The 27,669-nt window shown below is 42.9% G+C and overlaps 1 protein-coding gene across 1 annotated transcript in view; it reads left to right on the plus strand.

The window, feature by feature from the left end:
• Nucleotides 1-27,669, plus strand: part of KCNK10 (potassium two pore domain channel subfamily K member 10) — a 136,666-nt gene that overhangs the window by 73,211 nt on the left and 35,786 nt on the right. The window contains exons 3-4 of the mRNA XM_065871568.1: nucleotides 14,607-14,724; nucleotides 27,203-27,363. Coding sequence (XP_065727640.1) covers nucleotides 14,607-14,724; nucleotides 27,203-27,363 — 279 coding nt within the window. The remainder of the gene's footprint in view (nucleotides 1-14,606; nucleotides 14,725-27,202; nucleotides 27,364-27,669) is intronic.

Here is a 27,669-nt window from a genome sequence, read left to right on the forward strand (position 1 = left end):
GATCCTCCCGGACCGGGGCACGAACCCGTGTCCCCTGCATCGGCAGGTGAACTCTCAACCACTGCGCCACCAGGGAAGCCCCTGAATAGGTTTATGAAGTCGCAGTTTCCATCAACTCAGTTAGGCAGTCACTCCATCCCAAGAACTCCTTTACCCTCCATGCTCTCACAGGCCACAATTGCTTCCTTCCCTGCCCCCAGTGCAGTTGTTTTAGAAACTTCCCACATGACTCATCTTGGAGAAAGCAATAAAACATTCAACCTCTGTAACCGTCAAGGGACAAAATCCTGAGGCTTCACTGACTGACAGGGGAGGGAAGAATGCTTCAGCCTGCGTGGATGAGGGTCTGTAGTGGTCATTTGTCAGGCTGTGACTTTTTATGTTGATGGGTAGGATCTTTGCCACTGATTTTCACTGCATGATCGCTTGGGGATTTTTATCCTTTGCTAATAAATGGTTAGAGTCTTGGATCCTTTGCTCAGTACTGGGGCTCAAGATGTATTTGATGGATACTGTTTGACACCACTGATTAAGTCCTGACTGTGTGCAGGCTTGGGGCCAGGCAGTTTACATGTGTTCCTGAACCTCATTTTCACTCCCCATTATTCCAAGTGGTAGCCACTGTTACTGTCCCCGTTTACCAAGGCTAGGTGTCCTGGTTAAGTCCTCGCAACTAGCTAGTGGCAAAAGTGGGCCTGGAATCTGGATTTTCCAACTCCAGAGCCCATGGTCTCTTCATCAGGCTCTATCCCTGGCTCGACACAATGGGGCTGAAGAGTGTGTAATTGTATCAGGACAAATTCCTCCTAAGGGAAAATCCACTTAAACCATAGGATGGGAAAGTTCCTTCCTGAGAGTCAGTGCTTGCTTTCTGACACAGATTCCCGTTCTCCTTCTCCCCTGGATTTTTAACTCCCAGCATATGGAGAGCATCTGTGCCAGGGCCAGGTGCTGAACTGTGGGCCTCTGGTATAGTGACTCACTTCACTGCTGGCGGAGGAGTTAATTTGAGATATGGGCGGCTGCAGGAGAGGACTGGGTACAATGCTGTGGTCCTGGGCATGGACCTTTGATGTTGTCATGGTGACCGAAGCTGCTATTCTGCAGATAAAGGGAAGGCCAGAGATCTTGAGCTGTCCAGCTTTCTCCCCAAAAGCAAGAGATGTTGGTTAATTTGCATAACCCATGAACATTTCCCAAGGCTGTGACATTTACCATTCTCTTCTGCCAAACCCCAAATCACTCACTCACTCACCTGCTTACTCACTCCCTCATTCGTTTATTAATTTGACAAATTTATTGATTTACTCAACGCTAAGTACTGGGGCCATGATGGTGAATAAAAGGCAGACATGGTCCCCGACCTCTTGGAGCGTTATAGCTAGGATGGGCAAACATCCCAGCTTTTGTGGATCTGAAATATTTGTGAACAGTGGCCCTTTTCCTCTCAAACGTGGTTTGAAAGATAAATTATATAGTCACCCTGCTGATTGGTAGTGGGAGAGGCAAACCTTATGCATGTAATCACAGAAATAAGTGTAAATAAAACCAGATGAATGCTGCAAAGGGATGGGGGAACTAGAGCTGTGAGGCACGTGAACAGACCTGATTAGTAGGACAGGGGTTCTGGGCGGAGGGCGCTGTCAGGCCCCTGTGGGTGGAAGGAAGCCGGGATGTCTGGGAACTTGAGAGAAGGGGAGTGTAGGTGGCTGGAGGTCCATTAACAAGGGGAGATTGGTAGGCATTTAGGTTGGAGACAGGCAGGGGCAACACCCTGCAGGGCCTGATGCTGGATTTTATCCTAAGAACTCTGGGAAGCTCTGGCTGTTTCAAGCAGCAGGGTGACGTGATCCAATCAGTCAGTCCATTGCCATTTTGGTCCCTCATAGAAACCCAGAGTATAGCAGTGGTAGTTATGAGCTGGGTTTTAGTCATACGTTCATCCATTCATCAGCTAAACATTCATGGAGTGCCAACTATGGCACTTTGCTAAGTGTTATGCTCTGGATTTCTGAACTGATTTATCCTCAGAGGTGCCAAAACTCAAGGCCTGGAAGAAGCCTTCGTGGGCCCTCCTGGTAGCATCAAACACTCACATTTGCCTCTACGCTCATTAGACTCTATTAGCTAGTCATCATTTTCTCACCTGTCTCTTTCCCAGGATGGTGAGCTTTTTGAGGTTGAGTCTGTGTCTTTTATCCTTATATCCCTGATGCCTGGCACAGTGGCTGGCCCGTAGAAGTTGCTTACAGTTTGAGAAATGAATGAATGGTGCTTGTATATCTGTTTTGGAGACCAAGAGCCCTTCGTTTATTTATTTTATTTTATTTTGGCTGTGCCTGAGGCTTGCAGGATTTTAGTTCCCTGACCGCTGCCTGGGCCACGGCAGTGAAAGCACCGAGTCGTAAACACTGGACCGCCAGGGAACTCCCCTTTCATTTAGAACCTTCACAGAAGCAAAGCAGAAAGTGATTTTGTTTCTGTGCTCTAGAAGACCTTTCCTCTCGGTCTGGTTGTCAAGAGTACTTCTTCTGTGTTCTTTATGCATGAGCGATTCCCTTGGTGTCCATAGCCCCAAAGTTTTACATATTTAGGAACGTAATGATTTTAAGGAAAGGATGGCGCCTGAGACATCCGTTCAGCAGCCAGTGGAAATCCTTGCTGTGAGTGCGTGCAAAGCCAGATGAGCCTTCTCCTTCCCTGCCCTGAACCCTCCCTTCCTCCAAGCAGCCTTTTGTGCAGGAAGTTTGGACCGCGGCCGAGGCAGCAGGTGACCTCTGGTGAGCGCAAGATCGGCATCTTTGTGCCCAAAGATGCAGCTCGGGCAAGTTGAAGCAACTCCCCTGGCTGTTGCCCTGAAACAGAGGCACTGCCCTTTCTTCAGCGAAGCAGTCATGAAGAAGATTGTTCAATGTGTGCAAGATCGGGCTTGCAGCCCCTGGCCTGTCTCTACAGGCTTACACTTCATCATTACTATTGCTTTTATCCCTGGGGTTGTTGAGTCCATCACTGTTTAGGGAAGAAGATCTAAAGCTTTTAAGCCAGAAATTAAAGAGCTAATGGCAATTGGCATGACACTAGAAAAATGAATCTGCAAATGAGAAGTCAGTGTTCTTAAAAAAACTCTCATAAAAATGAAAGAAAATCCGGAAATGAATGCCACGGTGTCGGTGTCCGCATTTATCTACAAATGTGCATGTGTTTGCTCCTCATTGAAGGTGAAGCAAAAATCTCATTTAACAAGATTTATTTTTTTGTTTTTAAAATTTTTATTGGAGTAGAGTTGATTCACAGTGTTGTGTTAGTTTCAGGTGTACAGCAAAGCGAATCAGTTGTACATGTACATATAGCCACTCTTTTTTAGATTCTTTTCCCAGACAGCCCATTACAGAGTATTGAGTAGTTCCCTGTGCTGTACAGTAGGTCCTTATTAGTTACTTATTTTATATATAGTAGTGTGTATATGTCAATCCCAATCTCCCAATTTATCCCTTCCCCCACTTTTTCCCCCTTGGTAACCATACGTTTGTTTTCTATATCTGTGACTCGTTCATTTAATAAGGTTTTGGTGGTGTGCGGCTCGTACAATTATTTTCATTACTCATAATCAGTTGTATTCATTTTAATAACTAATATTTGCTGAATGCCTGTCATGAAGCAGGTGCTGTGTTAGACTGATGATTAGAAAAATAAAATAAAAAATGATGCAAGATGTCTACTTCCTGTCCTCCAGAATCCATTGTCTCACTAGCTCACTTACACGGTATTTACTGTGGCTAGGCACTGCTCTAAATGCTTCATGTTTATTGTTATTTAGTCTTTACAATGATCCTTCGAGGTAAGGGTAAGCAGCTGGGGAACAGAAGTTAGATAAGCTTAGGTGACAGGTAGAACTGGGATCTGGGCACAGGCAGCCTGGCTCCAGAACCCATGCTTTTTCACCAAGATGCTCTACTCCTGCTGGGGGAGACCGACGTGGCTTGGGTACTTAAAGTCCAGTGCGACTGGTGCCAGAAGACAAGGAAACACTCAGGCCCTTATTCACGGAGCAGGAGTCTCTGACTCAAACTGTGGGACCCCCAGAAGGACCTTCATTCTCCTGTGAGAAGACTACAGAGAATAATAATTATCTGTTGGTTGTGCTCTGGAGGGACATGGCTTTGCATCTTCACATAAGGTGTTGAACTGGGCCAACAGATTCTATTTAAAACCACAGTACACGATGTATCATTCAGGTCTGCAGTTGAGAGTCGCTTATCCGTATCTATTGAGAACATGTATTTTCCCTTCATTCTTGGTAGAAATGGGCAGAAGAGACGGAAAGCTTGTGGATGAGGGTTAGCCTTACTGAGGAAGGGAGGGTTTAACCTTTTGTTCTTTGAAAAATGAGGATCAGACGTACAAATTCCTATTTCCCTATGTTGCCCTTTTTCAGGTGGAAGAAAGTGACATAACAGATGAGCGTTAGAAAAAAGGTTTGCCAACTGGAGAGAGAGCTGAGGTGCTGGTAGAAGGTGCTGATACATTTTCTAAGGGGCACAGGAAATGAAATATTAATTTGGGATTAATATCCAGCACTCAAAAGTAAGAAAGAGTCCGAGTGAAAAGCTACAATGAAAACAAGATAGCAGAAGCATCACCTGTTGAATTTCAAGCTCTCTCCAATGCAGTGACGATGGAAGGAATAGTCATCTTGGGTTTAGCTCACACGGCAGTGAATCAGAATTCCTGGAGCTGCTTTTGTAGCCCAGTAAAAATAAATTTTTTTCCCCAGAAATTGGGTAAACTCATCTTTGATAGGAATAATCTCAAGTGCAGAGAGAGCAGTGCATACATCAAGCATTCTCCTCAGGACCAAGGTGATTTTTCATCATCACTTGGCAGATTTGATTTTCAACCTGTAGAGGCTGAGTCCAACCTGAGGTGAAAGGACGACAGTTAGTTAGTCTGAAAGTTTATTGATTTTATCAGAGCACGTACATATATCTCTGCTTGCTTAGTGGACTTGATGCGTTAAAATGTCTCTTATTTCATCCTTCCATGTAGTCAAAGAGACAGAAAAAACGAATTCTACATTGTAAGGCACAGTTTGGAAGGTAGAAGGTCTCCTGCCGATATGGCTTGGTCCCATATGACAATGTTTGGCTACATTAGTCATTAGTGTATACCCAGGTGCTAAGGAACTGAGTTTTAGAACATTTTCTCCCCAAAGAATTAACTAGTGGTAGCAAGGAAAGCTAGCTTCCTCAGACCATAGGCTCTGGATGTGCCATCTAGCTCATCTTGGGTTTCTCTATCTTATTCTTCAAACAAATTCTCCACTCACGCTGTCCAATCTGCAGGTGACCTTCACTTTACGTTTATAACCAGGTCGTAAAGCACCGATGAAAGCCTGCTGCCTGAATCCCCGGGACAGAGGAAAGGCTAATGTTTGCACACAATTAGATACTTAGGGCAGCAGGAAAATAAACCATCACCATATCCCCCATGGCACTGAAGGTGCCTCTCTCTTTGCCCTTTTATGGCCTGGCCTGGATTTTGTGAGCGTTTATTTGTGGGAGACTCTGTGGTAGTGAGTCTGTTAGACTGGCCGGTCCGCTCGGGCCAGCACAGGCCTGACTGCCACACTGGCCATCTGCCTGGGTGGGAGGTGAGGACCTGTGCCCATCAACCCCCCTCTCCCTTGACCTCTTATAGACACTAGGGGTGTCCCAGCCTAGCGGGGAGCCAGGCTGCTCTCCAGAGTCAAGGAGCTGGGCTAAGAGGGTCTGAGATGGGGAGAAAGAAGAACACAGAGAGAAGCTGCCTTTCTAGCATTTAGGACGATGATCTTCCTGTTAACAATGCAAAGAGTATCTACTTGCTAGCTTTGCCGGGCACTAGATGTGGCAAGGTAAGCACTAATCCGTCTCATGTGTCCCATGGGGATGCCCATCTCACAGGTCACCACGAGGGTTAACTGAGTTAATCTATGCACTGGTAAGTACTCAGGATTCCTGTTATTTTTAACGTCATCACATGTGAAATGACAAGGCATGCTGCCTGAAGTCATGTATACATTAAAAAAAAATCTGACAGCAACCCTGCAAGGAAGGGTACCTCACTTTATAGATGAGAAAACTGAGGTTCAGAGAAGCTGAGCACCTTGCACAGGCTAGACATCTGCACTTTATCCATGAACTTTCTCTGTTGCAAGAGGAAAGTATGAGGTGCTTATACTCTCTCTCTTTCTGTACTGAAGTGAAGACTTCTTGGAATCAAGAAGTGCCTTGCTGGGGGTGGCTCCAGGTTTCCTCTCTGATGCCCTCCCACTGTTGTCTGAAGTATGTATATGATGTGGCTTTGCACTTGGACGTGAAGGAGCCCCGCCCCCTGCCCCCAGCCCCAGCACGGTCACTTCTGCTGCTGTGAAATATTTATATGTGAAATGCTTCTGAAGCAGGAGAAATAAAAAGCCACTGCGGTGAACAAATTAATATCATACTTCCACTTCTCACCTGAGGCCCTTCCGCAACAAATGTGTGAGGCGGTGGAAGGATGCTGCTACCCTGTTGTCAGGGTTTTGAGTCATTAGGGGCATTTGTGAGTTGTAATGAATGTGGTCTGCCAGTTGCCCTTCTCTGTCTCCTAGCGGTTGTGGCTTTCCTTCTGTCCATTAATGGCTGAAAGTATGCCCGCTTTGAGTGCATTTATGAAGCCACTTTCCACCACGACCCCCTCCTCTTGCCTCGACCCCTGGCTAAATATCTCCTTCATAAATCCTTTTGCTGACTGTGCCCTCTCGAGATTTAAGAACGTTGTAGACCTAGAGCTACCTTTGTGCCCTCAGATGAGGTCATTTCCCTTTGTTCCCGTAGTGTGAGCTGTTAGCAAAAGGATCATACGTCCTGTCTTATGCCTGTCCTGCAGTTCAAGCATAATCGTGAACAAGGCCCTTTTCCCTCTGCAAGTGTCCTGGTTTGGACAGTAAATCAAACCATCGCCATGGTTATTAGCGTCCATGTATATGATGCCAATTGGCTGCATTCTTCAGTCTCAGACAAGCTGAGTGACCACCTCTCCACCTTTGTTTGTCTTCCTTTTTGGTGCCCTATGAGGAAACAGAGAAACAGATTGTCTCACCAAGTACACAGATCATAGGAGAAAAGCCACAGACAGTTAGTGGTCCCCTGTGGGCCGTCATTCATCCCAGAGTAGCGCTAACACTCATGATGGTGTCTTGTGTTGCCCGGAACAGTGATTTATGCGACCCAGCATTGCCGCGTGGGATGACGGCACCAGGGGAATTCGGTGGGGGGATCTCCGAGGGCTCTCTATCCCCTTCTCATTTTGGGAGAGGCTGCAGTTTCCCTGTTGAACCCTTCTGGTGGTCCTAATGCAGGGAAGGAAGGAGGATAGAGGAAGCAGGAAGAAAAGAGATTCTTTTATTTATTTATTTTCCAGTTTTATTGAGATATCATTGACATATAACATTGGGGAAGTTTAAGGTGTACAACGTATTGATTTGATATACTTATTTATTACAAAATGATGACCAGCATAGCATTAGCTAACATCTCCATCATGTCGTATAATTACCATTTCTTTTTCTGTGGTGAGAACATCTAAGATTTATTCTCTCAGTAACTTCAGGTATATGATACAGTATTAGTAACTGAAATCACCATGCTATATGTTAGATCCCCAGAACGTATTCATCTTATAACTGGAAGTTTGTACCCTTTGACCAATATCTGCCCTCCCCACCCTCTAGCCCCTGGCAATCTCCATTCTACTCTCTGTAAGAAACAGATGTTTAAATTTATTTTTATTGGAGTATAGTTGATTTACAATGTTATGTTAGTTTCAGGGGTACAGCGAAGTGAATCATATATGTATACATATATATATATATATATATATCCATTTTTTTCAGATTCTTTTCCCATATCGGTTATTACAGAATGTCAAATATAGTTCTCTGTGCTATACAGTAGGTCCTTGTTAGTTTTCTATTTTATATTTTATATATAGCAGTGTGTATACGTTAATCCCCATCTCCTCATTTATCTCTTTCCCCTACGTTTCCCCTTTGGTAACCATAAGTTTGATTTCGAGATCTGTGATTCTGTTTCTGTTTTGTAAGTAAGTTAGAAACAGATTCTTTTAGACCTTACCACTGTCACCAACTCTTCCTCCTCCTTCTTTATTTTTTAAAAAATAGGACAATCGTTATATTTCTTTGTGTTGGACTACTTTCTTATGTTTGTCTGTATTACAAAGAAATAAATTGCTTTCCTCTCACACCTCTGGGAAGACCATGTGCCTACATTTATTACTTTCGTTTGTTCACTCATTTCTTATTTTTTTTTTTAAGCAATCTTTTTTTTTTTAATGTATTTATTTATTTATTTTGGCTGTGTTGGGTCTTCATTGCTGCGTGTGGGCTTTTCTCTAGCTGCAGTGAGCGGGGGCTACTCTTCGTTGCGGTGTGCGGGCTTCTCCCTGCGGTGGCTTCGCTTGTTGCGGAGCATGGGCTCTAGGTGCACGGGCTTCAGAAGTTGCAGAACTCAGGCTCAGTAGTTGTGGCTCACGGGCTCTAGAGCGCAGGCTCAGTAGTTGTGGCTCACGGGCTAAGTTGCTCCGTGGCATGTGGGATCTTTCCGGACCAGGGCTCGAACCCATGTCCCCTGCATTGGCAGGTGGATTCTTAACCACTGCACCACCAGGGAAGCCCCACTCGTTTCTTATTGATTGAAACATTCATTTATGAATCGTTTACTGGGTAGCAACTGGAAGTTCTAACTGACAGGCTAAAAAGGAAATTCAAAAAGGTGTGGAATTAAATTTTCAAATGGGACCCTCTTATCTATAGTATGTTTTTCCTGAAGCTTGAAACTCTCACATCACATGTAGTTTAATTTTTTTCTTTTTGATCCTCAGAAGACCTCTCTGAACTTGGTAGTGGTTGATCTTGTAACTGAACACGTGATGCTCATTAAGTCTGAGATTGTGGCTTAAAATGATGCTGATGTTCGTTGAACCTCTACCCTGTAACTGATCCTTTAAGCCAGACTGTACATGGCTCAGTTTCGTCATTTCATTATCTACGTGTTTGGACACTTCTAATGGGCTGGCTTATCTTCACTTTTGCAGCCTGAAAGGAGAGAAAGAAAAACAAACAAACTTAAAAACAAATGCATTTAAAAAAGAAAAACAAAAAAAACAAATGCATTTAATTTTAAAAGGCTTTACTTGAGTTCAAACAGTTAAGATTATTAGAAAATACTTTAGAAAATTAATAATGTTAGAAGTATGAATTCAATCAGAACTATTGAGTTAAAAATGATGCTGTTGGTTCAAGTGATAACAGTCCATTTATACTGGGTTTCCCCTGTAGGTATGTAACCTGAGTTTGTTAATTCATTTTAATTCTGCTTGTTTGCTGGAGTCTTTCTGATGTATATGATCTAGATAGAATCAAACCTCATTCCTGGGGTTGGGGATCCTCTAAAATCTTACCAAGAGGTTGGTGACTTGTGAGAGACCTTATTTTTCTCCTTCTTACTTCTGGTTTTAAATCACATTCTGGCCCACAGTGCCCGTAACAATCCTTATATTTAAAACCACTTCCCCAGGGCATTTGCTTGTATAGCCCACTTTACTGAAGATTTGGGGGAGCGAGAGAGGAATTTATACCACACATATGAAGCAAGTTAAAACTGGGTACTAGATGGACCTGCTTTTCAGAAGTCTTGGGCATTGCTAACTGAGCTCAGCTGACACCTTGTCTCTTTTGCTTTCCTCTCTTCCTTTTTCGGGGCTTTCTCTCTCTTTTCTCTGTTCCCTCCCTTTCAGGCTATAAAATCAACCTTTCTCCATTTTTATTTATTTATTTTTAATTTAAAATTTAATGCTGAGACATTAAGCTCTCACCAGCTCCAGCAGCCAAATAAAGTTTGGTGCCCCCATGAACATGTTCAGGGAAGTAGTCTAGTTAGAAATGATCGCTTGTGAGGTCCCTTCTGTCTAAATTCTTGGACAATGACAAGGCTTCTCCCTCATCTCTGTCTGGAGGTGAGCACAGGGTGGGGGAGGATGAGTGTGTTCTGGGTACCATATGCAGAGGAAAGGGCAAAACCGTGGCTTTGGGCCAGTCAAGACTTGAATTCTGGCTTCTCCACTTCCTGGCTGTGTGACCTTGGGCAAGTTCCTTAACTTTCCTGAGCCTGTTTCCTTATCTCGAAAGAGCGATAATATTTCGTAAAGTTCTTGCAAGTTGTAGAAAGGAAAAAATTGAATAACACACAAGTTGTGGAAGGGATAAAATGGAAGAACACTCCTAAAACACCTGCCTCAACGTAGACACTCAACAAATGTTAATTTCCTTTCCTTTCAGCCGATAGACACTTTCCTTCAGGGTTACATATGTAAACATTAAGTATTTATAAATTGCATAATTCAAAGAAAAGAGACTTGAAAAGGAATCTTACTTTGGATTTTTTGATGAAGCACATAATTATCCCTGCCCGTCTTTGCTGCAGATCTGTGTGTTTATACGCAGCACTTGGTCTGCGTAGGGTATTTATGTGTAATTCTCTGCGCAGTGAGACCTGATTGAACCCAAACTCTTTCTGCAGCTTCATAGAAGTTGTAAATATTAGGTATTGATGGTGTGATCTGTGGCTACCTAAGCGACTGGGGCCTGGAGCTGTCCCTGAGGTATTATTTCCAGGTGGTCCCATCAGAGCTGAATAGACTATGAGGCTATAAACACTAGTTAAGGCCTGTGGCTTGGTCTGAAGGCGCTCAAAGTATAGTGACAATGGGTATTTTACCAGCAGAAAGGACTTGGCATCTGTATTTTCTCTAAAGCAGAGAATTGCATAGCCCCCGATGAATAAGCGATCCTTGTAGATTAGGCCGATTTAAACCACAGGCAAAGACACATCCCATGCAGCTGGATTTGAAATTCTGGGGTGCCAGCGTTTATGTTAGAAACAGTGGCCAGTATAATATTTCATGTTCTTAGAGGCAGGAAAGAATAAACTAAAGACTTAAACAAAAGAGATTTTTTTCCTTTGTCCAGTAAGTTGTCTAGGGGGTTTGCAACAGAAACCATATGTGGCCCACAATTACTGTCCGACCTTTTCTGGAAAAGGGTTGATACCTGGTCTAAAGAGTTTGAAATATCTCAGATCAATGAAGGCAAAATGTTACTAACAATGATTGACTTTTTCATTTGTAATCTAATTTATGGCAACCACTGTCTGCTTGTTGTTTTTTTTTTTTTTTGTTGTTGTTTTTGCGGTACGCGGGCCTTTCACTGTTGTGGCCTCTCCCATTGCGGAGCACAGGCTCCAGACGCGCAGGCTTAGCGGCCATGGCTCACGGGCCTAGCCGCTCCGCGGCATGTGGGATCCTTCAGGACCGGGGCACGAACCCGTGTCCCCTGCAGCGGCAGGCGGACCCTCAATCACTGCGCCACCAGGGAAGCCCCTGTCTGCTTGTTTCAACAGAGCTTTATGGGCATTATTTAGGATGAATATAATCCCATTGCAATATTTAATTGTGTCTGGCAATATTCACATGGGGTTATTACAGTTTTGTCCAGGGAATGGAGACTCTAGAAGTAGCTCATATTTCTGTCACCTCCGTCTGAAGCCCCTACCTTCCTCACCACAGCTCACCTGATTGAAATCTCTTGCTCCCCTCTCCCCTGGCCTGAAGGAGTTTGGCAGGGTGAGCTCAGGAAGGGCTGCTGAGGAATTTTCCACCTTATTCTGTGCATGCTGAGAGTAGGGAAGGATTTCCAGCAAGGGAGTGTGTGATCAAAAGCCCGTTAAATGTATGGGTGCAGAAGCGTAAGTCCTGGGACGGAGGCATTTTGTGGAGGCTACAAGGTACAAACTGAACCTCCTGGAAGAAATGGGGCCCAGATTAGACCCTGAAGGGTGGGTACTTTTGTGGGAGGGCAAAGCAAAGTTCCAGAAGTATGAGGGGATGTCTCATAGAGTTTCCTGCCCAGGGCTGGAGGCTTTTATAGTACAGTGTGAGATGAGGTTGGAGCATCAATGTGGCCAAGTCACTGGGAATTTTAAGGTGTATGGAATTCCAAATCCGGTAGCCAGTGAGGAGTCATTGTTATTTATTTTTAAAAGGAGCCGTGTGTGTGTGTGTGTGTGTGTGTGTGTTGGGAGACAGTGAAATGACAGTCACAAAATTGTCAACTATTTTTGAAACCCTGACACAGTGCTGGGCATTGGGCTCAGTGTATTACATGAATCATCTCATTTCATCCTCACAACGACTCTGTGGGGGAAGGCATTGTTATCCCCAGTTTGCAAATGAGGAAATTTGGGCTTAGAGAAGTTAAAATAACTTGCCCACTCTCTCGCTTTGTCACAGTTTACCCTTCCCCCTCCTCATATCCTGAAGTCCATATATACACTACCAAACATAAAATAGATAGCTAGTGGGAAGCAGCTGCACAGCACAGGGAGATCAGCTCGGTGCTTAGTGACCACCTAGAGGGGTGGGATAGGGAGGGTGGGAGGGAGGGAGACGCAGGAGGGAAGAGATATAGGAACATATGTATAACTGATTCACTTTGTTATAAAGCAGAAACTAACACACCATTGTAAAGCAATTATACTCCAATAAAGATGTAAAAAAAAAAGATACATTAAAAAAAAAAATAATAACTCGCCCAAGTGTCTGAGGTGATTAGCGAGCAGAACCATGACAGTCTGACCCAGGAGCCCAAGCTCTTAACTCCTGAAACAAGCTCAGTGTAAAACATTCCAACAAAACAGAAAAAAAGAGAGTGAAAAGGAACTGAAACCCTGCCTCCCGGGAGTGACCACTTTGGGTGCCAGTCCTTTTAGACATCTTTCTATGTATATGCACAACAAGATGTATGCGTTTTGCATAACTTCTGCCAGGACTGGGTAAATCCTATGTCTGCAAATTTTACATAAATGGCAACATACTATATATGGATTTTTCCCCCCAATTTAAAACTAATTTTCTGATTTTAACAAGTGGATGTATAGTGTTAAAAAACAAAATTCAGGGACTTCCCTGGTGATCCAGTGGTTAAGACTTGGCGTTTCCACTGCAGGGGGCATGGGTTCCATCCCTGGTCAGGGAACTAAGATCCTGCATGCCACACGGCGAGGCCAAAAAAATTAAAACAAAAACCAAAATTCAACCGAGTAGATTTGAAGATCTAATGGGCTTTATTCAATGATTTATGAATCAGGCACCATCCCGTCTAGCAGCTAGAGGGGTCCTCCCAGGGGTTGTACAAAATGGAAGGTTTTTATAGGAAGAGAGTGGGGCAAAGGAGCTATTATCAAAAGAAAAGAAAGGATTATTTTTTAGGTCAGGACATCTTCTTTGGGGGGAGAGGGGGGAAAGACTAGCAGGGGTTTTAGCATGCACATTACCTCTTTTCCTCTGGGGGACGGAGCAGGTCCATGAGACAGGCTGCCTCATTGGTGCTGACCAGACAATTCCAGACTGGTTGATTAAGATTACATTTCTGGATAGACCTAGAAAATATTATATTTAGCGAGGTAACTCAGACAGAGAAAGACAAATACTACATGATATCATTTATATGTGGAATCTAAAGATAGTACGAATGAGTCTATATACAAGACAGAAATAGACTCACAGACACAGAACACAAACTTACGGTTACCAAAGGGGAGAGAGAGGGAGGGAGGTACAAATTAGGAGTATGGGATTAACAGATACAAACTACTATACATAAAATAGAGAAGCACAAGGATTCAGCACAGGGAACTATATTCAGTATCTTGTTATAACCTATAATGGAATATAATCTGAAAAACAATAACTAAATCACTTTGCTGTATACCTGAAATTGACACAATATTGTAAATCAACTATACTTCACTAAAAGAAAAGAATAAATAGTAAAAAAAGATTACATTTCTGGGGAAGGTCGTAACTGCAATAAAGTCAGGTATCAAGTGCAGGTTTGATACCATGGACTTTAGCACAAGTGGTGCCATTTGGGCCTGTGCTTTTCTCTGTAACAATAGTATTTCATTGTATGACGGTACCCTCATCCACATAACCAGTTCTTTATAGATCATTGCAGGTTCTGGAGCAAGGAAATCTTAGTAAGCTTTTTTTTTTTTTTATAAACTTATTTTAAATTGCTTTCTTCTCACACCTTTGGGAAGATCATGTGCCTACATTTATTACTTTAGTTTGTTCACTCATTTCTTATTATTTTTTAAAGCAATCTTTTTTTAAAAACGTATTTATGTGTTTATTCTTTTTGGCTGCCTTGGGTCTTTTGCTGCACGTGGGCTTTCCCTAGTTGTGGCGAGCGGGGGCTACTCTGCGTTGCGGTGTGCGGGCTTCTCATTGCGGTGGCTCCTCTTGTTGCGGAGCATGGGCTCTAGGCACGTGGGCTTCAGTAGTTGCAGCACGCGGGCTCAGTAGTTGTGGTGCATGGGCTTAGTTGCTCCGCGGCACGTGAGATATTCCTGGATTTATTGGCAGACGATCCTTAACCACTGCGCCACAAGGGAAGCCCCTTGGTAAGCTTTTTCACCGAACCTCACGCTTTCTCACTTTCCTTGCAGCATGCGCTCGACGCTGACAACGCAGGAGTAAGCCCCATAGGAAACTCTTCTAACAACAGCAGTCACTGGGACCTCGGAAGTGCCTTTTTCTTTGCTGGAACTGTCATCACCACCATAGGTATCAATGTATTTGCAAGTATCTTTTCCTCTGCAGGCCCTCCTGAGTAATGGCACTAAAATCAACATTTTGTCCTCATAGAATACATGGCAGCTGGAGGTTCAAAGGAGGCTGAGGAAACACTGTCAGATTAAGGCAGTACTTGTGTGGTGACTTTCAATAAAAGGCAGAGCAGAATGAAGAATTTCATTTTTCAAAATGAAAGACTAGGGAAACTTTCGTTTGAAAGGACCTCGTGGAAAGGTTAGGGTAAAAAATGAACCTCTGAACCATCAGTTGAACTCTGATTGCTCAGTTGAGCTCAAATTCTTTTTTAAAAAGTGTACTTTTTATTGAAGTTATACATTAAACAGCCAAACTGTGTTCCACAAAGTTTGTTATGTAAAACAGCAGTCTCTGCCCCTCTCCTCCTTTTTCACCTCCCCTGGGGCAACCCCTTTCATTTCTTTTGCATGATTATTTTGATATTCATCTCCATGTCTTTAAATGTCACATTGGTATTACACTTCCCGAATTTTATTTTAGAGGTGATTTCTTGACTTCCCATTGTGGAAGATGAGGAATCAGTTCTCTTCTTCCTCCCCACCCCACTGTAGAAGGGCTCTCTTCCCGTCCTCTTTCCTTCCCAGTATAGTTTAATTAGATCAAAAGTGAATGTGAATAGTTGCATTATTTTGCTAGGTAAATGCTCCTCTTCCAACTGGTCATAAGGCGAGCTATGATTACTTCCTTCCTGCACCAATTTTTGTCTTTTGTCAATTTTTGTGTCTTTTTTCTTATACTTGAGGAGTTTTGTATTTTTGCCATAGGGATTAAACGATTTGTCATAGGGGTTAGCTTTATAATTATAATTGCATATAAAAACCTTAGTGTTCTATTCTTTAAGTAGTATCTGTTAGTTCCTTATTATGGGTGATGACATCTCTTCTCTTTCTCCACCACACAATTTTAGTTGACACCATCCTTTTAATGTTTACTTTTACATTATTAAATATGCTTAGGCTTCTATTAGAAGATTTGCCCACTTTAATAACTCTTGGCTCTCAATTATTATATATAATGCAGTCAGGGAACTTACTCAGCATCTCAACTTCTTTTCTTCTTCCACTATCAATTATTACTTATTGTATCATTCTGTAACATCAGGGTGTATATTTCACATTCTGCTATTCTGTTCTGCTACCTGGGCACTCCCGTTTGTTTCAGTCATAGTTCTACAGTTAAGTATTGTCGGTGTTCATCTCTAGCCCTGGTTTTCATCATGGTTTTGCTATAGTTTTTGTCACCATCACTTGCTTGGCTGAAACTCTTCTTCAGGTAGTTGCCTTCAGAATGGCTCCAGGGAGCAATATTCCCTGGGTTCTTGTGTTGTTCAAAATGGTCTTATACTTGAAGGGCAGTTTGGCTGGAAATGAAACCCTTGACTCACATGTTCTTTTTTAAGGATCTTGTTGGATCTCCACTTTCTCCCAATGCTTATGTTGCTGTGGAGAAACCTGATGCCAGACGATTTTTCCCTTTTATAAGTGACTTGCTCTTTCTGCTCAGCTACTCAAAAGATTATTTCTTTATCTTTCATCTGATAACGCTACCAGGTTTTGTCCCTTTTATTTCAGGAAAGTTTTCTTGATTGCTATTTTTAAACATTTTCTCTGCTGTATGATTTTGGTTCTGTTCTTTGGGGATTCCAGTTATACATCTATCATCACTTCTTTGCTTGTCTTCTATGTCTAGTGTTTTCCCTCTACTCCTTTTTATCTTTAAAATTTGGTTTTCAACTTGTTAGTATTATCTTCTTTTTTTTGTTATTTTTTCACAGTGCCTACTCTGCCATGTGCTCCTTCCAATTTTGTTTTCATTTTTATGATCATTAGGGGACTTTTTTCTTTCCTACTTTTTCCCTGCATTCTATTAGCTCGGCTCACATTTCATCTGCACTTGTTATCTCACCATTTCCTCCCTGATTTCTTGCACCTTTGTGGTTTCTCTGTGATGATTCTTAGAGGTGATTACTTCATAGTTGTTTACACTTTTCATCTGGTTGGGGCAACATTTTTCTGCTGAGTGTCTCACATTCACTGGTAAGTTTTGCTGCTCTTTCACATTTTTAAAAAACGGAAGCTTTATATTTATGCTGGGCCAGTTTCTTTCTTTTTAATTTTTTATTATTTTTTTGGCTGCGTTGGGTCTTCGTTGCTGTGTGTGATCTTTCTCTAGTTATGGCGAACAGGGGCTGCTCTTTGTTGCAGTGCATGGGCTTCTCATTGCGGTGGCTTCTCTTGTTGCAGAGCACAGGCTGTAGGTGCACAGGCTTCAGTAGTTGTGGCGTGCAGGCTCAATAGTTGTGGTTCGTGGGCTCTAGAGCACAGGCTCAGTAGTTGTGGCGCACAGGCTTAGTTGCTCCGTGGCATGTGGGATCTTCCCGGACCAGAGCTCAAACCCATGTCCCCTGCATTGACAGGCAGATTCTTAACCACTGCGCCACCAGGGAAGTCCCTGGGCCAGTGTCTTTTTCACATACTTGATGCCAAATGAACTGGATATTCCTGGACCAGCTCTCTGCTGAACATTTCCATGGGCTGGGGAGAGCAGAGCAGGAAGAAGCAGGTAACCTTTCTGGTAGCACATGCCAAGACTCTCCTCTTTCCTGTTGTCAAAGAGACAGAGTGCTTCCTGCAAATATGACCCATCTGTGTTATTCTCTGTATAGCTCTGCCTCTTCTGTTTTCCTGGATCAGATCAAGTTTAGGGGGGCTTCTGCTGCTCTCCCTCTTCACCCTACATTCCATACTTGGTACATATAGGGATATCTCTTTTGAAGTTCAAGGTGAGACACTCACTTTCATAACTGGATTTTTGCAGGGACTTTCTGAGATTTGTACTTCTTCTCTGTATTATTTTCCCATGTTGCTTCTTTGCAATCTCATCTTCTTTTGGTAATCCTTACGTATATTGTGGAATCTGTAGATTGCATCCCTCTCCCAGCTCTGCTGAAAAAGAGTTTGAGAGTTATCTGCCCTCATTTACTAGTGAAGTAGTGAAGTCACACTACAATAAAAACTCTCATTCAGAAGAATGGGAGACACACAACAGTCACCGGTTCATAGCAATGTTGGACACACAGTGGGATGCTCTTCTACCCTCGAAGTGGGAGGATTCCTTCATTAACATTTGTTTATACTCTTTGGGAGGAAATCTCTCTCATAGCTCAAATCTCTCAAATCTCATAGCTCTCTGAGGCCCAGCTTTGCCTTCTGGGAGGTTTTTCCCTCTCCCTTACTTTTTGGTGTTGGAGAGTATGCCTTTTTGGGGGGATGCATCTTTGACGATTGACTTCCCATTGGCACAAGTTTCAGAAGCTAAGCGTTGTTTAGAGGCACAGGATTTTGTTTATGGTTGTAGACCTCCTCTTTAGGGCCTGTGTTATTTTTACATTGGTGCAATCAAGAAAGTTATGTGCATTAAGAAAACTAGAGTCAGAGAGAATTGTCATTCCTTTTTAGAAAGCCTCTTAATCATGTGATGTACTAGGTTCACGCTTGCAAATCTGCAAACACATTAAGATCAACTATTACAAGTAGTAGAGGTGTGCGTTACGCTAGTGAGTCTAGGGCCTAGAAACCTTTCAGACACTCCAGACCAGATTAGGTCATATTCGTCCTCAATCCCACAGCATCCAACAAAGGGGGCAGGATGATATGGCACCATTTGGTGTAATGGCAAACAGTGCTATACACCTCAACATCCCCCGAGGGCATCACTGTAGTAGATCAGAGAAGACCAGTGTCAGGTTAGATTGTGTTCAGTGGTCTGGTTATTAAGATGGGGAAATGTGTCATGTGTTTCAGGGGGATTTATAGTAAAATCATTGAAATTGAGAAAGTCTAGGCCACTTCAAGAAGTACATTTTGGAAAGTGCACCTCCAGTGCCCAGGATTGGACACATGAGACCTTAGTGTATATTAAACAAAAAAGAAAATTCTAATATTCTTATTTTTATAAAATGGCTAAATCAGTGGCCTATATGATGCACTGAAAAACACTATAGCTACATTGGGATGTGCACCCATTTATTGTGTTAACTCACTAAGATCCCAGGGGCTTGGTTTATTGAACAGCTGTGTTCATTGACCCACATGACATTATGTAACTGAGGAATGGTGGTTCCAACCGCCTAAAGAGGAACATTTGACGTGTAACATCTTCTGCCCCTTTTAATGTGCTTACACTGGAATCTTCGAGTTTGTGCAAATGACTCAGTTTCTGCTGCTTGGCACCCATTCACTTACTCACTCTTGTCCTGATAACCATTTCCCTAATGGTCCCCTTCCCCACACTTGGCCCCCAGGCCACAGGGGAAGAATCATCTTGTCTAGACTCAGAAATCCAGTGCCTTTTGTTTACAATAACCAAGACATGGAAGCAACCTAACTGTCCATTGCCAGATGAATGGATGAGGAAGACGTGGTACGTATATACAACAGAATACAACTCAGTAATAAAAAAGTATGAAATAATGCAGCAACGTGGATGGATCTAGAGATTGTCATACTAAGTGAAGTAAGTCTGAAAGAGAAGGACAAATGCCATATGATGTCACTTACATGTGGAATCTAATACATGACACATATGAACCTTTCTACAAAACAGAAACAGACTCACAGACATAGAGAACAGACTTGTGGTTGCCAAGGGGGAAGGGGGTGGGGCAGGGATGGACTGGATATTTGGGGTTAGTAGATACAAGCTATTACATATAGAATGGATAAGCAACAAGGTCCTTCTGTATAGCATAGGGAACTGTATTCAATATCCTATGATAAACAATAATGGAAAAGAATATAACAAAAAGAATGTGTGTGTATATATATATTTATATATATATATATATAACTGAATCACTTTGCTGTATAGCAGAAATTAGCACAACATTGTAAATCAACTATACTTACTTAAATTAAAAAATGTGAATTAAAATTAGATTAGAACCATAAAAATAAGAAATCCAGTGCCTTGCATGTGCGTGGCCACAGCCCTGAGTTCAGAGACAGACATGAGATCTGGATTAGGCCAATAAGCAAGTCAATTCCTGGGCTTTTGCTTGAGCTTTGGAGGAAGTGACTTCTCTTTCTTACTGGATGTAAATTGGGAAAAGGATAAGCCTGGGGCCCTACCATTCATTTTTTCCCTTGAGGGTTTTTCTGCCTAGAATTCAGCTAACAGTAAAGAAGCGGGTTAACAAAAGAGGAGCGATAAGCAGGGTGCAGCTGGCATCCTTCGAGCCTGGAATGAAGCTACCCACGAAGAATTAAGAAATAAATGTTAAATATCCTGCTATTTACTGGGGTCTGTACATTTCTCTTCTTTCTTAAGCGAGTGTGCGCTGGGTTTTATCTTGCCTAAGACTGAAAAATTCTAACCAATGCGCACTTATGGCTCAGAGATCACAGAGGGCGAGTAAGTATCCTCTGACCTCATAGCCAGTGCCTGACCCTGCTGGCCACTGCAGCTGCCATCTCCCACCTTCTTTGGGCTACTTGCTCTTGATTTAAAGTCCTAGAGCTTCCTATTGGGTAAGTCCCTAAGTTCATATGCTGGTGTCCTGGCAACCTGGGATGCTGTTGCCTCTATAGTGAGAGGCAGGACGCTGTGTCATATCTGGGCAAAGGACAGAGACCTTTCCCAAAATACGAAAGAAGGTGGAGGCTGAACAGGAAACTACTACAAAACAAGCGTAAATCAAAAACAAACAGAAATAAAACCCAACCCAAACCACAAGTCCACTTCAGTATCATGGCTCAGTGTTAGTGTTAGAGATTGGGTCCTTTACTATTCAATGGAGAAAATGCTGTTTTCTCTCTCACTTAGTCTTAATTGAAAAATAATGTGTTGTGAGTTGAACATCATTTAGCTGGCTAAGTTTTGACTCCAGGGCGGAGGGTCTTTAGAGAGTCATACCATTAGAGAATTCTAAAGAAAACATAAGTACAATGTTAGTAAGAATAATGCAGTGAGGAAATAAGGTTTTTTCCCCAGTTATTTAGTGGAAAATTCATTCATCACAAGTGGTAGCAAGGCTGATAAGAAAACTAAGAGCCTGCTAATTCTTCTGTTTCTTGCTGAGAAATTTTCCATCATTTAGGACACAGGCAGTAGAGCAGCTGGAGCTGAGGAACGTTTTCATTATTCGTGAAATATGCATACATTAGCATGCTTGCTTGGTTTCACATAATGTGTGACATAATTCGGTAAACATTTTCCCATATTACTAAGGTTCTTTGAGAAACATAAGCTTTGATGGGTTCCATTGGCTCTACTATCAATGCTGTCATCACATGTTGTTGGAGTCGTAAGCAGTTTTTACTTATGTGATAGTGTAACATCACGATGAAAATCTTTCTTCATGAATGGTGATCTTCATCTCTGGCTGTTTCCTTGGAAAGATCCCCCAGGGCTTGCTGTGTCAAAGGGCCTGGACCTTTTAAAGCCTTGCCAAATTGCTCTCCAGAAAGACTCTCTTGAGTACTATGTACTATGTACTATTCAGACACAGAAAAATGTGCTCATTATTTAGAATGTGTTAGAGAGGTCTTAGGTCTTTTCCTGAAAAGCAGTGATATTACTCAGTATCAGAGGTCCCTTTTATATGAAAATATCAAAGCTTCTTTTCTTTTTTAAATAAGGTTTTCTTGTGCTCAGCTATACAGGAAGATCTCCAAGTGTATGGCAAAAGGGAGAACACTCAGGCTCTTCTCCAAACCAGGAGCCATGCCAGAAGACTAGACTGCTGTCTTTGTTGAGGTCACTGTGCACCCTGTTCCCTTTCTCAGTAACTAATTCTGATGTGAGAAAGTCCCACCTGCCTCAATCATTGACTCTGCTGGTGGGTCTCCAGCAACTAGTTTTTCTAAGCTGGAGGAATGATACTCCTGTGTGCAGATTCTTTCCCACAAACCATCACTTGTGGAAGGGCAGAAAATGATTGAGTTCTCACCAACAGCTATGGAATGCAATTAGATTTCATCTTGGAGGCATTTTTTTTTTGTCTTGGCCGCACTGCGTGGCATGTGATCAGACTTATTCCCCGATCAGGGATGGAACCCATGCCCCGTGCAGTGGAAGTGCAGAGTCTTAACTGCTAGACTGCCAGGGAATTCTCCATTTGAGGCATTTTTGGATTAAGTCACTTGGCTCTACCCAGATCCTAGAGAGCCCCTCCTCAGGTCCCAGATGGCAGTCAGTAACTGTGTTCCTTGCCTGTGGCCTCAGTTAAGAGCTGTACTGGCCAAGGTACCGAGGCAGCTATTTCTACTTGACTAGCACTTGGGCTGGACGTTTAGCCCATGGCTTTGGGAATAGCTGTCACTGCGGCTAATACTTACTGGGTGCTTACTAGGTGCCAGGAACTGTGCTCCACATACGTTATCTCACTTAGTTTCACGTTAACTGCATGAGGTAGGTACTCTTATTTGCCTTATTTTACTAATAAGAAGACTGAGACCCAGGGATGTCAAGTAGCTTGTTCAGTATCTCAAGGTCGGTAAGCCATGGAGCCTAGCTTTATTCACCAGGACCAGCTACATAAGGCACAAGGCCCAGTGCAAAATGAAAATTCAGTCTTTTGCTAAAAGAAAAAGATTAAGAAGGACAAAACGGCAAGGGCAGAGCATTAAACCAAGCATGGGGCCCTTCTGAGTGTGGGGCTCCGTGTGACTGCACAGGCCACACGCCCATAAATGCACAGGCAGTAGGCTTTGAGAACATGTACTCTAAACCAAATACCAGAGCTGGATAGCACATGGTTTGCCCAAGATTTGACTTCGGCATGTAAACAGCAAATGGAAGAGTTTCATGTGCACCACTCAGGCCTGAGTCCTCTTGAAACACCAGCTTTGTCTTTGGAAAGGGCTTGGGCTGTTTTCTAGCTAGGGGTGACCAGAGCTAAGCACTACCTTGGTCCTTCTCGTTCACAACAGAATGTTCTCTCTGGGCTGGTCATCTCCTGCCAAAAGTCACCAGAAGCCAGTTGGTGGAGGAGCTCCTGGAACTACTTCTGCTTTATGAAATCCAGTTCTAATGTCCTGGGCTAGTTCTTCCTGACCATCTGCCTCTCACTTCCCAGCCTTTGCTGCCCCATCGATACCCACACCCCAAATCCAGCTGTGGGCCCACCCAAGCCATTGAGTCAGCCCAGCCTGGGGCACGGGCATTTTGTCCTTTGTCCTGGTGCTATAGGAGAACAGTGGAGTTTCCGGAGGGAAAAGAGGAACCAACCCTGTTTTCTCCTGGGGCTTAGTTTTCCTGGAGACACATAGCTTAGAAACGATTCCTTCCCACAGAAAACCTGGGTCAGGATGATAATTGTGGATCCTTACTGAGGGCTTATTTTTTGCATCACGCTTCACATGTATTTAATCTCCACAGGTTACTCAGGCTTCACATGTAACTCTTTAAGCTATAAGGTAGGTGCTATTAATAGCTCCATCATTCAGTCACGGAAAGCGAGGCAGAAAGGTAAATTGCCCAAGATCTGAGAGTTAGTAAGTGGAAGAATCAGAACAGGAATCCCCGCAGTCTCGAGTTCTAGAGCCACTGTTATACCTTACTTCAAAGTTCTATCAAGCCTTCTGGAAGGATGGGCAGGGAAGTCTAGCAGGCCCAGTACAAATAGAGGCAAAAATCCAGGAATGTGGCCCTCTTGTTGCCTCCTGTTTAGAGCAAAGCTCTAAAATGTAGCTTCTGGAAATTTCTCAGAGTAACAGGGTTGACGGTCAACCTGGAGAACCATCTTTCCATAGAGTTCATCAGAGGCAGGGGACACAGATACACACACACACACACACACACGCACACACACACACACACAATACAGCATTACTCAAGAACAGCAATTATTTTATGTCCGATGTGAGGTGATGGCCTGAAATATACTTAAAGACTGATTTTGTTACCAAGTCCAAGCTCCCTCTGCTTGCCACAGGACAGGCCAATAAATCAGAGATGAGGTGTTGAGGCAAGGAATAGCGACTTTGACTTTGTTCAGAAAGGCAGACCAAGAAGGTGGCAGACTAGTGTCTCCGATAAACCATCTTTTCGGGGTTTGGATGCCAGTTTCTTTTATAGAACAGAGAGGGGGAGGGGATGAGGAAGTAAAGTAAAAAGGCTATAAGACTTGCAAATGTTCCCTGAAATGGCCAGCCTCAGGGTGGGGATGTTTTAATTTCTTCTTTCTGGCAGCCATCCACAGGTGGACAGGGTCTGGATGTTTCCCTGAACAAAGGCACTTGGGTTTAACATTCAGGCAGAGGGGCAGGGTTCCCTGAGGCAGGCCATTGTGTACAGACACTATCCTTTTAGTGAACAAAAGCAACAGGAAGCAAAGGTTAAAGTAAAAGAAACAGATCCAACATGTAGTCAGATTGGCTCTTCCCTGTTACAATTTGGATATTACTTCACTAGTGCCCAAGAACTTTGCTCTAATTTTATTTTAGTGTCTAGTCTGCGAAACACTGAACAAATAAGGAGCTGATTGTAATACTACTACTAACACTTTGCATTGGTATAGCACTTTACAGTTCACTGATTTTCCCCACATTGTCCTTGAACCCCTCTAATACTAGGATGGGGGAGGTGAAGCGAGCTTAAGGCCAACCAGGTAGAAGGAGGTGGTATCAAATTTGAGCCCCATCTTCCCACTTTTCTCTCATGCTCCTAAGATGACACTGGAATGTCCCCTGAGCACAGTCCTTACCCAAGTGGTGGGACAGATCCTCTCTAAAAGCTGGAGGAAGGGGTGCAGCCCGTTAGGGCTAATAAGAGGCCTATTAAGCAGGTGCAGAGCCTCAGTTTGTCTGCCTGTGTCTGCAATGTACTTCTTTCTGAGATATTCAGACTAAAGGAAAACCTATATTCCTTGACAGTAATCAGGCAATTATGAAACAGGCAAGCAAGAGTGATAAATGTTTCCACAAATTACCAGAATATTTCCAAGAGTCACCATAACTCTGCATAAAGTGGAGCTGTATAGGCACATTTATTCCTTTTTTAATAGGGCTATCTTAATGTAAATTGGATTATTCTAGAGGGAAATGCTTACAAAATGATTTTGTCCAAGTTCCTGAAAACACCTGGGAAAAATTCTGAGAGCCTTTGGTTTTTTTTTGTTTTTTTTTTTGCACAATTAAATCAAAAATCTTGGTGAGTAAAAGAAATGCAAGATTAGGAAGGCTTGCCTGAACAGTCATTTAAGAAATAGAAGCTATAATTTAGATGATTTGTGATAAGAGGTTTGAATGATTGTGACTGGAAAATTGAAAGGGAAAATAACCAGGTGACTCATCACCTAAAGGCAGAAAGCAACAGTGAGTTCTCCAGGCCTAGAAAAGGATGAATGATGGACCAGCCATAAACATTATCTTTACTCTGTTGCATCCCCCAAATGCCAGTAAGCCATGAGCCCAATAACTCACTTCTTGCATGGATTTAGAAATAGGCTCCACAGGAGTTGCCCTATATGGGAGAATAGTTAGGTGACTATCTAGACATTAGTTAGCAGAATGTTGCAGGATTCATTGGCATGAAAGTGAGTAACAAGTAATTTAGAGTCTCATCTCTGTATAATTTGTGCTAATGCTATAAGCCTTTTTCTTCCAGCACCACTTTCTTCAGTCCCGTCATACAGAGTAAGCCGAATACTCACTAGATGTGAGTTACTTACGTAATTGCAGAACTCTTGAGAATGCAGGTGTTGGTGTTTTCAAAGCACTATTTGACATAACATATGAATAGACCTGGCTATAAAAGGATTCTTTTGTATTTAAACATCCATTCCACCAACAAACATTTATTTAGCACCTGATAATCCTTGGTGCAAGAAGTGGGTGGGATATCATCTCACACTGGTCAGGATGGCCATCATCAAAAAATCTACAAACAATAAATGCTGGAGAGGGTGTGGAGAAAAGGGAACCCTCTTGCACTGTTGGTGGGAATGTAAATTGATACAGCCACTATGGAGAACAGTATGGAGGTTCCTTAAAAAACTAAAAATGGAACTACCATACGACCCAGCAATCCCACTCCTGGGCATATACCCTGAGAGAACCATAATTCAAAAAGAGTCATGTACCACAATGTTCATTGCAGCTCTATTTACAATAGCCAGGACATGGAAGCGACCTAAGTGTCCATAGACAGATGAATGGATAAAGAAGGTGTGGAACATATATACAATGGAATATTACTCAGCCATAAAAAGAAATGAAATTGAGTTATTTGTAGTGAGGTTGATGGACCTAGAGTCTGTCATACAGAGTGAAGTAAGTCCGAAAGAGAAAAACAAATACCATATGCTAACGCACATATATGGAATCTAAAAAAAAAAAAAAAAATGGTCATGAAGAACCTAGGGGCAAGACGGGAGTAAAGACGCAGACCTACTAGAGAATGGACTTGAGGATATAAGGAGGGGGAAGGGTAAGCTGGGACAAAGTGAGAGAGTGGCATGGACATATATACAGTACCAAACGTAAAATAGATAGCTAGTGGGAAGCAGCCGCATAGCACAGGGAGATCAGCTCGGTGGTTTGTGACCGCCTAGAGGGGTGGGATAGGGAGGGTGGGAGGGAGGGAGACGCAAGAGGGAGGAGATATGTGGATATATGTATATGTATAACTGATTCACTTTGTTATAAAGCAGAAACTAACACACCATTGTAAAGCAATTATACTCCAATAAAGTTGTTAAAAAAAAAAAAAAAAAAGGAAGTCGGTGGGAGGAGAGGCAGGGCTCAGTTGATACGGAGTTCCCAGGAAAGAGAAAAAGAGATCCGGGCAGAGCTAACCATCACTGTCAGTGTAAGAGCACAAAGTCTTCCCTTCTCCACTCTTTACTGTTTCCCAGGGTAGGGCTGTACGATCCATGGGTCCTTTCTGAATTTGTACTAGACCACACATCCTCCTTAATGTGGAGCACCCATCACCCTAAGAAGGCAAATGCTGGAGACAACCACAGTCTGTCAGGTGGAGGGGATGTGGCCTTGGGATGAGGCTGTAAGGGAGAAGCTGTTTTTAAATCTAAGAAAGGCAATGCTGAACCCTTCTCAGGTGTTCAGCATCCCTAAACCAGACACATCCTAGATATTTGATGTTTCTGAAATGGGTTGTACCATTTCCCATCAGAAATGCAATTCTGGGTGATCATAGATTTCCTAAAATGTCATCTAATGAAACACAATAAGATCCTGGAAACCTGGATCCTTTTGAAAGTATTTACAGGGAGAGAAGGAAGAGAAGCAATGGAACGATGTTCTGAATTTTATAGGGCCTTGGAAATGAAGTTCTGCTCCTAAAACGCATGAAGTGGAGGGGTGGGGGGGAATGGAGAAACCCTTTAAGAAGTCCGGATTCTTTCATTCAGTGCTGTAATTTCTCTGGCGCCTCACCATTCTCCCTCTCTCTTTTTAATATTTCTCACCAGGGTATGGGAATATTGCTCCAAGCACTGAAGGAGGCAAAATCTTTTGCATTTTATATGCCATCTTTGGAATTCCACTTTTTGGTTTCTTATTGGCTGGAATTGGAGACCAACTTGGAACCATTTTTGGGAAGAGCATTGCAAGAGTGGAGAAGGTCTTTCGAGTGAGTACTGCCATCTATTTAAACCCTAACCTCTGTGATCCAGTTGGCTTTAGCCTGACAGGATCCAGAAGGAATTACCAGGGTGTTCTTGTTTCATTATCACTTTTAATGGAATAGTTCAATGTTATGGTCATCTTTTTATTTTTGGCCCATGGTAGTCACAGGTACTGTGCCTAAACTCTTGTCTCTTGTTGGTCTTCCTGGAATCACAACACAAGAGGGTTAAGTATAGATTTGCCAATACAGATTTTCTGAAGAGGTGAGGCATACGCAATTTCTTATGAAAGGTGGAAGATGGGTTCCTTA

The sequence above is a fragment of the Phocoena phocoena genome, chromosome 2 (genome assembly GCF_963924675.1).
Source record: "Phocoena phocoena chromosome 2, mPhoPho1.1, whole genome shotgun sequence".
NCBI classification, from domain to species: Eukaryota; Metazoa; Chordata; class Mammalia; order Artiodactyla; family Phocoenidae; genus Phocoena; species Phocoena phocoena.